Below are 18,032 nucleotides of genomic sequence, written 5' to 3'. Positions count from 1 at the left end.
AGAGAACATCACTTAGTTACTTCAAAAGAACATAGCTGAAATAAACAGCATATATTTGATAACAGATACTTGGTATCATCAACAACAGCAATATACCAGCATACTCAAGTCCTTTAATGTTGACCTACATACCTACACGTACCAAGTAAAGAGCTGGTGAAATATATTCCCAGACATCAGCAAATTGTGTATCAATCTACAAAGGGAGCACTAAATGTACAGAGAGATGGTACCGACTGCCACCAAGGTAATCACTTAATGTGTACACATTGGAAATAGAGATGTTTAAAGGGTTTATAAACCTGATCTATTTATCAGGTCTGCTTGTACACCTTTATTTCTTGATTTTACAATAGGAAGCTTTCCCTTGGTGCAGTTTTTACAATAATATTAATTTTATTTAATAAAACATCCCTGGCCAATATTCATATTATTAATAAGGGGATATTGATCTTTCCCTTTCACTTTAACAAGAATACTTTGACACAGAGGAATATGTATAGTCTGGCAGCCCAATGATATACAGTGACATAAATAGATTAAAGCACAATAAGAACATGCACAATTCATGTGTCAAATAAAAAACACTAGCTAACCAAGTGTCAAAGTGTTCAGTTGAAAACTGAACAAGGAGATCTAGATCACCAACCGATATAGAATGCTGGAAAAAAAGATTAATGAATCAAAATGCCTGTTAGAAAAGCATATCTACATAATTATGTCACGATAAAAACACCATCCAAATGTCAAAGAGATCTGTTGAAAACTGCTTACAGATCTGTGGATGAAATCAATGCATATAAAGCTTATAAAACTAAGGGCAATAATTCACATATTGCAAAATATGTTCGAAAAGTTTGGTAAATGCATAGGATCTATGAAATCTCTCAAAAAATCTTCTCACATCGTCTGTTTTAATTGATATACCCCGGTAATTATAAGTACCTGGTATATTCTGTGTAATGAAAAAACTTTTAGACTGCTTCTATTACCTTGAATATAACATGTACACTCTGAATATGATTTTCATGTTGAAAATCGGTAGATAATTATAATAAAATATATCATATAAAAATGAGTTTGCAGAAAATAATTGTTGATATTGTTGACATTACCTTAATTATGATAATGGTAGTGAAAAAAAAAACTTCTTTATTTTTAATTTCATTTATTCACCTTGAGACCCATTTCCCTCAAAACTGGACAAATATATCTTCTTATGTGAATATCATAGATATTATGACTTTAAAGGAGTTTGAAAACAAGAATAAAATGCTAGAAAAAGAATGAGAAACTCTTTCAGAAATCTTAATTGTAATGCTGTTTAATAACACACAATCTTATATATATATGTACTGCAAGAACATTAATAAAGCCTGCAAAGTCTCAGAGAGATTACTAAAAAACAAACAGGAGATTCAATTCTTGGAGAGAAAAATTTATGATGAAAGGATTGGTAGCTATATATACCACGTGTACAATACTAATGTTTTAGAAAAGAAGAATTCAAATATAATATATATAGAAAGGAAATGTTGTGTTATACATGTTAGACAGCTCTGCTACATACTTGGTATAAAGTACGAACTTTTTTGTAAGCGAAATCTAAATCTGTACTTAGCATTTGTGTAGCAACATGATGACAGGGCAAATTATTACTATAAAGCACCTTAAGGACACTTCAGATACTTCACTCAAATTTTAATTCACCCATGATCATATGACTAGAATGTTTCAATAAAATAATATGATTAAGGAAAATAAGTGGAAATGTTCACCCTCTGTTGCCAAAAAAGGCATGTAGACTGAAGTCAAAAAATTATTTCATTTCATAAGACATATCATTGAGTTGCATAACAATCCATACGTAGGTCATAATAACTTAAGAGCTTGTAAAGATAGCTGGTAAACTTTCCACTAAATTACAATGACCTATTTCCTTTCTTTAATGTACCACAGGCATATGTACATGTAGTGTGGACATCCGAAACAGCTTATACATACACAGTGATAAGATCAACCCAACATATACTGTAGCTCCCTCTACAACAGATTTATTTTTCATTATTTTGATGAATGAATAAAATTGTGTATGGTACCAAATATTTTACTCCCATGCTATGGTTGTATCTGCATGATTATGTTGTCCATCTAGCTTAAAGTTACTACAAAAGACAGGAAATAGTTCTATTGTTTAGCACAGAAATAAAACCTACATATGCATGTAAAGTAATTTTCATAGATTTCTGGACCATTTCAGTAAAAGCTCAGTTCTTTGCCCTTGACATTAGCGTGATTTGACACACAAGAAATCTGCATCCATTAAAATCTGACATACTATATATGCAGGTTCTCTCAAATTCTAACATCAATAACAGTACTCTCTACTCATTTCAAAATCAGTAAAATTACTCACCTTTGACTCTGTCCAGCAATGCCATTGGTTGTAACATGACCACCCAGGGCGGTGGGTGGATCTCCCTGAGGACATGGAGGTTTGGAGATTTGTGGGAGAAATTCACTTTTTACACCAGTTTCTGTATTGTTATTGTTGATAGTCACCATTTTTTTAGGTTCTGTTGGTATCACAGCTGTTATTGGAAACATTGTTGAGTCTGGTGCACGGTCGCTGTAACGAGGATGTGCTGGAGGTGGTGAGATGCCGTTGATGTTACTGACATGGGTCAAAGTCACTGCAGTGTGAGTGGGGCTCCCAAGAGAAGGTGCTCTCTTTGGAGGGTCTTTAAGTACCAATTGACCGGTGTCCATCATTTTACAAAACTATAAGCATTATAACTGGTCCAGTCAGAAATTCACTTCCATGTTGGGATTTGTATACTGAAACACAAAAGTATATATGTCTGAACACTGCTGGAAGAAGTCTTATATATAGGTATATAAACACAGGCAATATATATATATGTACATGATCATATTGTAGTAATTTAAAACTAGAATACATTGAAAATATAGCACTAGTACTTATGACAATGCTATTACATATAATCCATATTTGTGATGTGACCCATCATATAATCATCTCTTGCACAAATTAAGTAACATTATATCTATCAAATGACAGTAATAGCTTTGGTAGTCTTCAGACTAATGCAAATTTTAATCAGTGCAAAGTCACTCACTACATGAATCACATACATTCGGTTATGAATCTCAGATCCATTAAAACATCTTCAAATTAAAAGCACAACTTTTGTTTTCATGTACATTCTGAACATCAAAATTTAAGGATGGTGAAGGTAAAGTTCTTATTTTGCTTTCCACTAATTTGCTCTCCATCACTAGGACCACGAATTATAAGTCTGTGCTGGGATACAGCAAGGTATGCTTTTCTTATATGCAGATTACTAGTTGTCAGCTATAATGACTTAAATACTGATTATGAACAGTTACAGAGATCAACAGTAAAGTAAAGTAGAATCTCATTTTGGGAGAAAAACTGATGGATTGGGAAAAATAATTGGGGAGACTCCGAGTAAACTGCACATTTTGGGAACTTGACTAGTAAATTATGAAATAATTTCAATTGAGAATGTGGCCCCCAAAAACCCTCAGAAAAAGGCCTGAATGATATCAACATCATATGTAATTATACAGATGTATTTGTGGCAATGATGTACAGTCACATACAAAATTGTTATTGTCATATTTTGTTGTTATCAGGTGACCAAATTGTAATCTTTAATGGTGTGTACTATATACATAAGGAGAGCTAGGACTCCATGAGTTGGTTTAACATGAAACATGCATTATATGTTTCTGGTTTAACCTCTGTCCAATCCTTTTGTATGATAAAATATGTTTCAATCAAAGTAACATACAGAATTTTGCATTTTCATCTATCAAAATTATAAAAAGTGATTCAATAAGTCTCAACATTAGACACTGAAGTAGGCCTTATTCTGCTGGACATCCCTAGATCTGCTGCCTATACAGGTATACAGGAAGTAGAGCTATAGGATTAAAATACCTGTCTGTTTTGACTGTAGACAAAACAGTAAACGAACCTAAACGGACCATGCAAAAAACATTAAGTGGTAAAACAATTAATTGAAATTTAATTTCGACAGCAAACTATAAAAGGATATCTGGCTGTAGGCAATACACACCCTCTTTACACACCCCTTGTAACTCGACTGTTTACAACTGAACAAGAGGAGGAAACTGACGAAGACGGGAATTCTTCAGAGACAATGTTAACATTAAAAAATTAAATGAAAATTGGGAAGTTGCTGACCGATCGTGTCTAATATTTCTGTGGGAGGTACGACCCTGATAGGTGCCTAGATTTCGTAAACAAAGTCAAATTCCTCTTCGTACAAACGAAACAATAACAAATGCCAAAACCGGTTCGATAAAGGACTTGCAACAATAACAAACGGTGTCATTTACCTCCTTTTGAAACCAATGCTTAAACCCATGCAACAGACAGCGGACATAAAACTACACCACTTCCAAAAAGTTTTGTTTTCACACTCAAGTCTCAGCTGACACCTGTCGTAACGCTGTCTTCCATATTGGTTTGATATGCGCAAGTTGAATGCGCAGTGGAATTTTCGGTCACGATGACATTTTGCCCCGCCGTCATGTTTAACCATCCACCTGTTGATATCGCATGTGTTTGTTAATTGACCAATAACACTTCAAAATAATCACAAGAACTAGATCATCTGTTACCCTGATACTTCAAACTAATTTAAGGGATAGTAGATCTTAGTCACTACAGGGAAGTAGTAAAGTGCTTTTTTTTCAGATATCCGATGATGTAACGGATCTTATTACTGACCATTTAGGCCTAACACATTTGTGTTGTGTGCCCTTCTTATTCTGTAAAGGAACAGTCACTTTCGCTGACAAGCTTTCAGAACCATAAGTAATAAACCCCTGTACAGTGAAAATGGTCTGAAACCGGACAACGTGATGCAAGTTACACCACAGACGTCTGCTTCTGGAAAATAGGGGGGACATATTTATGGAACGCCAAATTAACATATATTCAATTAATTGAACCTATCTTCAATTATTTGAAGATAGGTTCAATTCAATTGAAGATAGGTTCAATTCCATTGAAGATCATCTTCGCGAAGATGATTGAAGATAGGTTCAATTCAATTGAAGATAGGTTCAATTATTTGTACCTATCTTCAATTATTAGATAAAGATAGGTACAATTTAATTGAACCAATCTTTAATTAAATTGAACATATCTTCAACTGAATTGCACCTATCTCTAATTGAATTGAGCCTAACTCTAATTGAATTATACAGGTCTCTTATTGAATTGAACCTATCTCTAATTGAATTAAACCAATCTTTAATTGAATTGAACCTATCTTCAATTATTTGAAGATAGGTTCAATTAATTGAATATATGTTAATTTGGTGTTCCATAAATATATGCATAGGGTGTAATATTTTATTCTATTAATACTAACCAGGGCATAGGCGGATATTAGCCACCATTAAAATATTTGTTGTCTCAAAAAAATATATATTGGAGTTATCATAGACGAAAAACATTCGATAAACACGTATATATACTCGCGAAAAGATTAATAACGCAAATTCTAGTACAGTCATGCTAAGGAAAAGAACGGAATACATAGATATCAGTGATTTTAAACTATTGTACATACTTATAGTTACGGTATAAACCAAGCCCGGTGCCCCCTAAAAGATACAGAGATAACCAAGCATAGGAGATCACGCGGTGATTACAGAAATATTACGGGTGAAGATATGACAAAGAGGTAATAAACACATAATGGTATTTAGAATGAAAGAAATTAAAGTTCAATTACACGAGGCCATTACCTCAACACAAATTAAGAACAGTTAGGTTTAAATGAAGAAAAAAAAACTCATACAACGAATATGACACTTAGGACACAGGCGTCTGCTTCTGGTTAGTAATAATATAAATAAATAGTATATCCTACTCATACTATATCTAATACTGTTTTCCTGTTAATACTAACCAGAAACAGACGTCTGTGCTTGGGATAACATCCCATCGGACAGTGACAGTCACAGTTAAACAATTTTGAGTATGAACCGGAAATAACAGACACACAATATAAAAAGATAGATCCATGAAAGTATAATTATGATGATATATATTGAATTATAATCTAACTGTCAAAACATTGAAAATACTGTACATATTGTATTGTACGTATGTTGTCAAAATAAATTTGAAATAAATGTATTAGTGTAAAATAATTGTATAAGTGTATCAAACCAAACTTAGTAAAAGAGCAAAAGCTGAGATATAAAAAAAAAAAAAAGGTAAGGAACATAAAAACTACTTATTTTCACATCTCTGAGTAATTTGGTTTTTCTTTTATCCTGTGGACATATAATTAAACTGCATGGAAAACTGACAATTTTACACAATAAGTTATGTCGACAGATAATACAATGTGTACGTTAGAGTTATTCCCCTTGGTCCACAGTCGAGCCTTAAGAACTGATTAGGCCCTAACTATTCCCAGGGCCTCGAAGACAGAGGATACAACCTCACCAGAGCCCCATATCAGGACATCGCCGATAACGACGCCATGAGTATACTGTCACCTGGAGATATCACACCCTCGGCCAACCCCAAGAGGCCAGGTCACAGACTGGGGACGACAAAACAGGCTCCCCGGAGTCCTAGAGAATATACGACAATGTATTAACGATTTCTAACGCATAATTACATAGTACTTTACGTCAAAAATGGTACAGGTTGTATCTGTTGTGGCAAAACAAATGCCACAACCGTTAAAAAAATAAAAGATACAAGAAAATTTATTCATGCGACTATAAATAAAAATCCATGTATCTTGTATCCCTGGAGTCATAGAGAATATACAACAATAATGCATAATAACATAGTACTGAACGTCAACGATAGGATTTGCTGTGGAAAAACAAACCGTAAAAAATATAAGAAACTAGTTCATTATTTCCCATCACTTATAATGATAGGCATTTACATGTCAGAATTCTGAAACATTTTAGCTAATTAAATTTCTTTTCCAATATATTAAGAAGAACGCGATCTTTTTTTTATTTGCAATCTCGGTCTTCTTCAATACTTCATAATAATATAAAATGTAATTCTTTCGACGTAAGAATTAAGAAATGTTTGGATCGTTCTTTGCTGCATTTTGTTATCAAAGCAGATTTTGTAGCATTCTAAATGTCAGTTATGTTTTTGTATAAAGAAATTAATACATGTAGATTAGAAACATTTTGGAAAACAAAAGAAAACCTTTTTATTTATTCATACAACGGTCCCATTTTGTTATCGTTTCATGAGGGTAAAATATAGCACAGAAGCGCACCGCCTTATCTGTATAACCCGCTGGTTATCAGTGAATACGACCAATATCGGCACTGACGTTATCTCTCAATTACCTCCCCTTTGGTACTTGCACGGTACCATTTGAGAGTTGTCATCATTACCGTAAGGACGGCCACACTCCTAGTCGTGTTTTAAATTCTAAACTTGTTGAAATGGAGAAAATCAATGAAAATAGGGATAATGACTCGGACGATGAGTCATTGACTATAGACAGCGACGACGACATGGTGGACGATTCGACTGAGGAAAGTGTGACGACAGAAACCCATCGCTTATGGTCTGCGGTTTCTGCACGAAAAGAGCATGCCCTTTCCAGTATTACTGGTATCAGTAACTGTTCCGATTATGGAGGACCAGATACAGAAGACGATCTTGGAATCAACATGGAAAACCGAAATACGCAACGGAAGACCGACACAGACATTCGGATCCTGATAGCCTATCTCCGGTCTCTCAACGATTCCCGACCACCGGAGACTATCTCTCCTATAGAACTAGACAGGTATTTATCTAACTTCTTCACAATTGTAAAGAAACATGACGGGAATGAGTACGAACCAGCCAGTTTGAGGGGCATGCTTTGTAGTGTGGAACGCTACCTGAAGATGAAGTGTTACCAAGCCTCTGTCACCCGAGATATTGTTTTTGTGAATACACGACACGCTCTCAAATACAAACAGCAGAGGTTACGGGAGCTTGGTAAGGGTAGCAAAAAAACCAATGAACCCTTTGGTAAGGTGACCTTAGATAAGGTCAACCAATTGTTCATCGCGCACGAGATGGGTCCATACACACCAATGTCCATTATAAACAGCATGTGTTTCATGTTCATCGTCCACTTCCGGTTGAGGAAGGCGATAGACCACAAGAACTTAGTGTGGGGAGACATAAAACTTCGGGCGGACCAGAGCGGGAAAGAGTACATCCTATACGATCCTATCCTTAGCCGTGGACAGCTCGATGGCACCTCCTCAACCTCAAACACACAGGCAACCACCACAAGTACCACAAACGCTATCAACACAACCAAAGCTGAGCAATGCCGTTCGTCATATATGAAGCTCTGCATATGGGCTCAACCAGAAGTACCCGAGCGAGACCCTGTCGGAATATATAAACTTTACAGCCAAAAACGCCCTCCAAACATGCAACACGACAACTCGCCATTTTATCTTGGTATTACCACCCTCCATCCGTCCCCAGTACAAGCATGGTACCGGACATGCGCCATGGGAGTTAATAAACTTAGTGATCTTGTCCGAATGATCCGTGATATAACGGGCCTCCCCAGGGCCGCACTAAATCCCCCGGCGGAGTCCCTGCTGTCGGAGAGCTACACGACCCACCTTCCCTCCTCGTCCAGATCTCCTAAATCCTACAACATAGTCAACCATACGTCACCAGAAGTTGACAGAAACATCAACATGCGCATGTCTTTCCTCCATTCCGATAGAGAATCTCCGAAAATTGAAAACGAGAAAAACAAATCGGTATTTAGTACACAAGTAGACAGAATCAAAGAGGAGCCAAGGGAAACGGTATCCAGAGAAGCTGCTATCCTACCCGACAATTGGTCCAGGGAGGAGGGGCTGAAGGTACAACTTCCGGCCACACCGTCCACAGCGCTCTCCTGGAGTAACTACACACATAGTGAGACTCGGTCTCCAGAGGATACTCCCCAGCCCACCGTCAACATCAGTACACACGGTGAGTATAACATCAGTACGCACGGTGAGTATAACATCAGTACGGGGAGTATAACATCAGTACGCACGGTGAGTATAACATCAGTACGCACGGTGAGTATAACATCAGTACGCACGGTGAGTATAACATCAGTACACACGGTGAGTATAACATCAGTACACACGGTGAGTATAACATCAGTACGCACGGTGAGTATAACATCAGTACGCACGGTGAGTATAACATCAGTACGCACGGTGAGTATAACATCAGTACGCACGGTGAGTATAACATCAGTACGCACGGTGAGTATAACATCAGTACACACGGTGAGTATAACATCAGTACACACGGTGAGTATAAAATCAGTACGCACGGTGAGTATAACATCAGTACACACGGTGAGTATAACATCAGTACGCACGGTGAGTATAACATCAGTACACACGGTGAGTATAACATCAGTACACAAGGTGAGTATAACATCAGTACGCACGGTGAGTATAACATCAGTACCCACGGTGAGTATAACATCAGTACGCACGGCGAGTATAACATCAGTACCCACGGTGAGTATAACATCAGTACGCACGGCGAGTATAACATCAGTACGCACGGTGAGTATAACATCAGTACGCACGGTGAGTATCACATCAGTACGCGCGGTGAGTATAACATCAGTACGCACGGCGAGTATAACATCAGTACGGGGAGTATAACATCAGTACGCACGGTGAGTATAACATCAGTACGCACGGTGAGTATAACATCAGTACGCACGGTGAGTATAACATCAGTACGGGGAGTATAACATCAGTACACACGGTGAGTATAACATCAGTACGCATGGTGAGTATAACATCAGTACGCACGGTGAGTATAACATCAGTACGCACGGTGAGTATAACATCAGTACGCACGGTGAGTATAACATCAGTACGCACGGTGAGTATAACATCAGTACACACGGTGAGTATAACATCAGTACACACGGTGAGTATAAAATCAGTACGCACGGTGAGTATAACATCAGTACACACGGTGAGTATAACATCAGTACGCACGGTGAGTATAACATCAGTACACACGGTGAGTATAACATCAGTACACAAGGTGAGTATAACATCAGTACGCACGGTGAGTATAACATCAGTACCCACGGTGAGTATAACATCAGTACGCACGGCGAGTATAACATCAGTACGCACGGTGAGTATAACATCAGTACGCACGGTGAGTATCACATCAGTACGCGCGGTGAGTATAACATCAGTACGCACGGTGAGTACAACATCAGTAAGCACGGCGAGTATAACATCAGTACGCACGGTGAGTATAACATCATTACGCACGGTGAGTATAACATCAGTACGCACGGTGAGTATAACATCAGTACGCACGGTGAGTATAACATCAGTACACACGGTGAGTATAACATCAGTACGCACGGCGAGTATAACATCAGTACGGTGAGTATAACATCAGTACACACGGTGAGTATAACATCAGTACGGTGAGTATAACATCAGTACGCACGGTGAGTATAACATCAGTACGCACGGTGAGTATAACATCAGTACGGTGAGTATAACATCAGTACGCACGGTGAGTATAACATCAGTACGGTGAGTATAACATCAGTACGCACGGTGAGTATAACATCAGTACGCGCGGTGAGTATAACATCAGTACGCACGGTGAGTATAACATCAGTACACAAGGTGAGTATAACATCAGTACACACGGTGAGTATAACATCAGTACGGTGAGTATAACATCAGTACCCACGGTGAGTATAACATCAGTACGGTGAGTATAACATCAGTACACACGGTGATTATAACATCAGTACGGTGAGTATAACATCAGTACGCACGGTGAGTATAACATCAGTACCCACGGTGAGTATAACATCAGTACGGTGAGTATAACATCAGTACACACGGTGAGTATAACATCAGTACGGTGAGTATAACATCAGTACACACGGTGAGTATAACATCAGTACGCACGGTGAGTATACCATCAGTACGGTGAGTATAACATCAGTACGCACGGTGAGTATAACATCAGTACGCACGGTGAGTATAACATCAGTACGGTGAGTATAACATCAGTACGCACGGCGAGTACAGCACACGTTACCCCGTCCGTCCTCAGTACCATTGACCTTTGTAAGAAGACAGACATGTTACCCTTTCCGTCCTCAGTACAAATGACCTTTGTAAAAAGACAGACACCTTACTCCGTCTGTCCTCTGTACCAGTGACCTTTGTAAGAAGACAGACACGTTACCCCGTTCGTCCTCAGTACCAGTGACCTTTGTAAGAAGACACACACGTTACCCCGTCCGTCCTCAGTACCAGTGACCTTTGTAAGAAGACAGACACATTACTCAGTCCGTCCTCAGTACCAGTTACCTTTGTAAGAAGACAGACACGTTACCCGTCCGTCCTCAGTACCAGTGACCTTTGTAAGAAGACAGATACTTTACCCGTCCGTCCTCAGTACCAGTGACCTTTGTAAGAAGACAGACACATTACTCCGTCCGTCCTCAGTACCAGTGACCTTTGTAAGAAGACAGACACGTTACCCGTCCGTCCTCAGTACCAGTGACCTTTGTAAGAAGACAGACACGTAACTATGTCAGTCCTCAGTACCAATGACCTTTGTAAGAAGACAGATACTTTACCCCGTCCGTCCTAAGGACCATTGTCATTTGTAAGAAGACAGACACGTTATCCTGTCAGTCCTCAGTACCATTAATTTTCCTTTGTAAGAATGGGACACGTTACATACATCTTTTATTCTAGAAAGTAAGTAATATGTTTGCTATCTTCCGACGAGGATATTATCGAAAACTTGCGGAAGGGACATGTTTCTGTCTTCAATAATTAATTAAGCTTTACATGTGATTCGGCTTTAGTCTCCCGTCAATCTGCCTACCAGTAGCGTTTCTTTCTCTCTAAGAATGCAAATTCCCTACAGAAAAAAATAACCATTCGCAAAATGATCTTTGATTTGTTTTTCTAAAACATCTTAGACGTTGTGCGATTTTAGCCATAAATTAAGAACTACAAATTTAAGTTGATGATTTCATGTATCCTTAGACAACTCGGTAATAATGGATGTATATGTAAAACAACAACAATATGTAGACAAAAGGAAAGCCTCGTGTATGTAGTGTCGGATTATACCCTCAATGTCAGTCGCCCCATCTGGTGTCGGATTATATCATCAATGTCAGTCGCCCCATCTTGTGTCGGATTACATCCTCAATGTCAGTCGCCCCATCTTGTGTCGGATTACATCCTCAATGTCAGTCGCCCTATCATGTGTCGGATTATATCATCAATGTCAGTCGCCCCATCTGGTGTCGGATTATATCCTCAATGTCAGTCGCCCCATCTGGTGTCGGATTATATCCTCAATGTCAGTCGCCCCATCTGGTGTCGGATTATATCATCAATGTCAGTCGCCCCATCTGGTGTCGGATTATATCCTCAATGTCAGTCGCCCCATCTGGTGTCGGATTATATCCTCAATGTCAGTCGCCCCATCTAGTGTCGGATTATACCCCCAATGTCAGTCGCCCCATCTTGTGTCGGACATACACATAACATTGTATTATGAGAATTGTATTGGGTGTTTGATGTTGAACGCTTAGTTGTCATATATTGACTGATATCTGAATGACAAAAACAGCATATCAGCCCGCCTTGCGGTTTGGAGTGTTTGGGCGTGAGGATACCCTTATGGCGAGAATGTCCTGATGTACTCTCCACACCTCGCCCGGATGTTATCTGGACGACTGCCTGATAACCTGTTTCCGATGTTCTGAGAACCTTAGAATCTGTTGGATATCAAGGACACTGTCTTAATATAGGTCTGGAGATATGACACAAGTTGAATGACACACATTTTGGGTTGTACGATAACGTAACGTGGCTATGTATCGTCACGAGAGCCAATGGCGAGCTTGCTTACCGAAAATAGCAACAGGTCACACGTGTCGCTTCCGTCAATCGGTGACCTAAACTTTAATCTTTGTGATAATCAATGCTTTTTAGACGATGGTATAACTGGCTGCAATCTCGACAAAATTGTTAGATTTCATACTTGTTTCTTTTTAAAGATACTCCTTCTCCGCTGAATATCTCTGTGATGGCAGATATTCAAGGTGCACAGGCCAAGTTCCGGGAAATGTTACAAACACTGGATCCCGAAAGTTTGGAAGGATTTGGGGCGTGGCTGAAGCGGATCCGGATATTCCGGGACCATCGCACAGGTTGTCGGCTTATCAATAGAGGAAATATACTACTTGTTGATTGGTCACCCTCAATGACATGCTGAATTATTCATTTACTAGGACATAGCAAAATAACAAAGGAATATATCAATTTCTTTCCACTTTGATGTCATTTGGTATGAAATATAGCAGTGTTAGATGATCAATGATATCAGTGTTAGATAAGACAGCTCGTGCCGAGAGTAACATTGTTAGGTAAAACAGCTCGTGGCGAGAGTGATTTGATCAATGATTGTTTGATAAGACAGATCGTGGCGAGAGTGATTTGATCAATGATTGTTTGATAGGACAGCTCGTGGCGAGAGTGATTTGATCAATTATAGCAGTGTTAGGTAAAACAGCTCGTGGCGAGAGTGATTTTATCAATGATAGCATTGTTAGGTAAAACAGCTCGTGGCGAGAGTGACTTGATCAATGATAGCAGTGTTAGATAAAACAGCTCGTGGCGAGAGTGATTTGATCAATTATAGCAGTGTTAGATAAGGCAGATCGTGGCGAGAGTGACTTGATCAATTATATTAGTGTTAGGTAAAACAGCTCGTGGCGAGAGTGATTTTATCAATGATAGCATTGTTAGGTAAAACAGCTCGTGGCGAGAGTGACTTGATCAATTATAGCAGTGTTAGATTAGACAGCTCGAGGCAAGAGTGACTTGATCAATTATAGCAGTGTTAGATAAGACCTATCGTGGCGAGAGTGATTTGATCAATTATAGCAGTGTTAGATAAGACATATCGTGGCGAGAGTGACTTGATCAATTATAGCAGTGTTAGATAAGACCTATCGTGGCGAGAGTGATTTGATCAATTATAGCAGTGTTAGATTAGACAGCTCGAGGCAAGAGTGACTTGATCAATTATAGCAGTGTTAGATAAGACCTATCGTGGCGAGAGTGATTTGATCAATGATAGCAGTGTATCTTTGTTATTTTACAGGTGAAATCCAATGTGAAGAATCTGAAGATGACGTTATTTCCAATAAGCTCATCAATGATGACGTCAAACGAACAGATGTCACTCCGGCCAGCATCACTCTAAACATCACATTGTCGCCTGGCGCCATGTCGGGTGATGGTCCCGTCACAGTGACCGCTTCCACGGTCCACAGGAAAGTCTCGTCGTCAGTGACGTCACCTCAGAAGAGCACCACGATAAAGACTAATGTGGTAGAACCGTTGGACATTACACATACAGACCGTCCAACAAGTCAACCCAATTCTGCGGCAAATCCCACAAACCATTCATCGACTTCACCTGTAGAAAAACCAACATGCCCGTGTCCCTCGAATAAACGGAAACGGTATGCCTCTAGTGATTCAATACGTGGACCACCCGGCAAATTAAACAGACTATCTCATAGTACTTCAACCGGCAGTAATCCAGGGCATGACCGCCTAGTTGAAACTGACGAAACCGGAACCGCAATACACTGTCACCAACCCAAGACTTATCAAACGAACAGTAACTCTGATGGCGGTGATGTTTTACATCATACAAACGGTAACGCCAGAAACGGTAACCAAGTGACAACCGACAAGGACAGTCCGAGACGGTCTCCTACGCCTTCCTCTGACGTCGTGAATACAGATTCCTCAACAGCGGCGAGGAGTAGGGCCCGAAGATATCATGTCTGTGTTTCAACCGTGTCTGACCACATCCGCTGTGTCAGCAACCAATGCCCAAATGCCGACGTCATCAATTCCACAGGCGCATACGTCCCTCTCCCAGCGCCTGGGTTGTAACCCCAGTGCCAGGGACCTCAGTATGTTTATCCCTATGCCTCTCCCTTACCCGGGACAAATCCCAGCTATCATGACCAACCGGATGCTGCACAACCCAGCTATGTTGGCTTCTTTTGCCAACTCGCACATACCGGTGTCCGCGCATGCGGGGTACCTGCCTCACCACAGTTTGTACAACTCAATGGGTAGGGGTGATAGTACAGGTACCTCGACAACCACTACAGAATCAATAAACTGACAATCTGTTCATGGTTTCAATCCATTGTACTGTATATTGCTGTCATGAGTTGTCAACTGTTCCAATGTATTATAAGTTGTAATGGTAAATTTCTCTAATAAATTGTCAATCATTTGATTTCAGTTTTTGAATGTACAGTATAAATGTATTGCCAGCATTTGGTCACATTTTGTATTACATTTTTACCAGTGAAGTATCGAAAATTATTCATTCTATACAAGCGATATTTTTCACCAATCAAAACACTGCTTACATACGACAATGGGGAAAATTAAAAGCTGACCCGGTATATTTTGCTATAAAAATGTAATAAACATAATATCAAACAACATATTTTAATACCAAACATATTTCACTGGTGTGGCAAATATTTTATATGTTTCACTCGTGCTGCGCACTTGAGAAAAATATCAAAATATTAGCCCCACTTGTGAAATATATTTAGTATTACTGAAGACACTGTTAGATATCCTATATTTATTACATTTTTACCAGTGAAATATCAAAAAGTATTCATTCTATAAAAGTGATATTTTCCACAAATATCATATTTTTCACTAGTGAAAAATACCCCTTTTGCTGATTTGACCAATCAAATTAATGATTAGAAAATACCAAAATAATTGACCAATCAGAAAGCCCGACATATATGTCAGCACCTGGACAGGGGGGACTACTTTTTTGTATGCAAACTTTCGCTGTAGGCCTAGTTAGCATACGGGGTAGGTTTTTAATTGATAAAAAATGTAATAAACAGAATATCTAACAGTGTCTTCAGTAATACCAAATATATTTTCAAAAATATTAGCCCCACTCGTGAAATAAATTTGGTATTACTGAAGACACTGTTAGATATCCTCTGTATATGTGTATGTGATCGGGAACATTGCCGATAGTATTGAATACGACAGTATTGTGAAGAGTTAAGGTAGCAGAGTACAGTAAAAATGCCCAATTCTGAAAAATATGGCATATATTTTAGATATGTAAACATTGCCAGTTAACCCTACATATTACCTCTAATAAAGTATATATATATTTGTAAACTGTACCACATTTGCAATTTTAATACAGCTCTGAAGGATAAGTAAACTTATATTTTCTGTGATTTTTAGAGCTGTGAATACCATGGAAACAGCTTTAAAAATGCTCAAAAATTGCAAAATATTATGATATTTGACCCAAAATGACACAATTCTCTACACAATTTTTTTTCTGAAACTTATTTGAAATTAGATATCTCTATCCCAACGACAGAATTAATCTTGTTTTGACATATGTTGTAAATTAAGTTTTTCTGCTATCTTACCTTTTCCGTGGGCTTCCATTTTTCGCTGTACATGTAGGTAAAACTAAATTTCCTGTGAAGCACACTTTCGGAAAATCCGGAAATTTAAAATCCGAAACCAATTTATTAATTTTTGTTTTAACAAATGTGAAGCCTGTTTGTACTACTTCATACTGAATATACCAATTATAGTGTACATTTATTTTTTTCATTTTTTATGCATATCATACATAAAACAGGAGTTATTTGCTTAACATAAAAATCGCCCATGGCCAGCCTGTCCTACTGTGGTGTGCTACCTAAAAGTTCATAAAACGAGGAGACAAACTTTTTTTAAAATTACGTTCGAGATATCCGTAAGTAGCTAAGCATGCCATCCCAGGCGTGACTTTAGTTTCTAAAATGTAAACTTTATTTATTTTTTACAACAATTGCGAAACAAGTTATACTAACTTATATTAATCACGCTTGTTGGCCGGATGGAAGCGCGCGAGGGGTCTTACTGTGGGAGGAAACCGGAGTACCCAGGGAAAACCCACGTGGTCGGGCAGGTGACCCCATACCTTTTCCCGTCCGATCGGGGAATCGAGCCCCGGCCGCCTAGGTGAAAGGCAAGTGTGTTACCAATGTGCCACCCGACCACTTTAGTTTACCACATGTGACTACAGTATACCATTTGTGACCATAGTTTACCGAATGTGACTATAGTTAACCATAGGTGACTATAATTTACAATATGTGTCCATCGATTACAATTTGTAACTATAGTTTACCATATATGACTATAGTTTACTATAGGTGACTACAGTTTGCCTTGTGTGACTATAGTTTGCCTTGTGTGACTATAGTTTACCATGTATGACACGTTTTCCATATGTGACTATAGTTTAACATAGGTGATTTTAGTTTACCATGTGTGACTTTAGTTTACCATATGTGACTATAGTTTTCTATGTGTGACAAGTTTTCCATATGTGACTTTAGTTTACCATAGGTGATTTTAGTTTTCCATGGGTGATTTTAGTTTTCCATATGTGACTTTAGTTTACCATGTGTGACTTTATTTTCCATATGTGACTATAGTTTTCTATGTGTGACAGGTTTTCCATATGTGACTTTAGTTTACCATAGGTGATTTTAGTTTACCATGTGTGACTTTAGTTAACCATATGTGACTATAGTTTTCTATGTGTGACAAGTTTTCCATATGTGACTTTAGTTTACCATAGGTGATTTTAGTTTACCATGTGTGACTTTAGTTAACCATATGTAACTATAGTTTTCTATGTGTGACAAGTTTTCCATATGTGACTATAGTTTACCATGTGTGACTTTAGTTTACCATGTGTGACTTTAGTTTTCCATATGTGACTATAGTTTACCATGTATGACACGTTTTCC

General features: G+C 38.4%; 2 protein-coding genes across 3 annotated transcripts in view; one reads left to right on the top strand and one right to left on the bottom strand.

Moving 5' to 3' along the window:
- LOC117328109 (rab-3A-interacting protein-like) overlaps positions 1-4,540 on the bottom strand; it is a 47,116-nt gene extending 42,576 nt beyond the window's left edge. For both annotated transcript variants that reach the window (XR_004532855.1, XM_033885474.1), the window contains exons 1-2: positions 4,411-4,540; positions 2,417-2,838 (exon numbers count right to left, since the gene is read on the bottom strand). Coding sequence is in view for 1 of the 2 variants with exons in the window: in XM_033885474.1 (XP_033741365.1) it covers positions 2,417-2,772 (356 nt within the window). In the remaining variant the exon portion in view is untranslated. The remainder of the gene's footprint in view (positions 1-2,416; positions 2,839-4,410) is intronic.
- A 2,919-nt stretch (positions 4,541-7,459) lies between these two features.
- LOC117328108 lies at positions 7,460-15,460 on the top strand. Its single transcript, XM_033885473.1, has 3 exons — positions 7,460-9,076; positions 13,191-13,343; positions 14,300-15,460. Exons 1-3 carry the CDS (start codon positions 7,522-7,524, stop codon positions 15,103-15,105), a joined length of 2,514 nt encoding a protein of 837 aa, XP_033741364.1. The 5' UTR covers positions 7,460-7,521; the 3' UTR covers positions 15,106-15,460.
- Positions 15,461-18,032: the final 2,572 nt, after the last annotated feature.

Source organism: Pecten maximus, chromosome 5, assembly GCF_902652985.1.
Source record: "Pecten maximus chromosome 5, xPecMax1.1, whole genome shotgun sequence".
Taxonomy (NCBI): Eukaryota; Metazoa; Mollusca; class Bivalvia; order Pectinida; family Pectinidae; genus Pecten; species Pecten maximus.
The sequence above is the reverse complement of the archived record's forward strand: the minus strand, read 5'-3'. Positions and strand labels throughout refer to the sequence as shown.

Coding starts and splice junctions, on each gene's coding strand:
- LOC117328108 (XM_033885473.1), top strand. CDS start 7,522: ATGGAGAAAATCAATGAAAATAGGGATAATGACTCGGACGATGAGTCA. Junction 9,077..13,190: donor CGTCAACATCAGTACACACG/GTGAGTATAACA, acceptor TTCTTTTTAAAG/ATACTCCTTCTCCGCTGAAT. Junction 13,344..14,299: donor ATTCCGGGACCATCGCACAG/GTTGTCGGCTTA, acceptor GTTATTTTACAG/GTGAAATCCAATGTGAAGAA.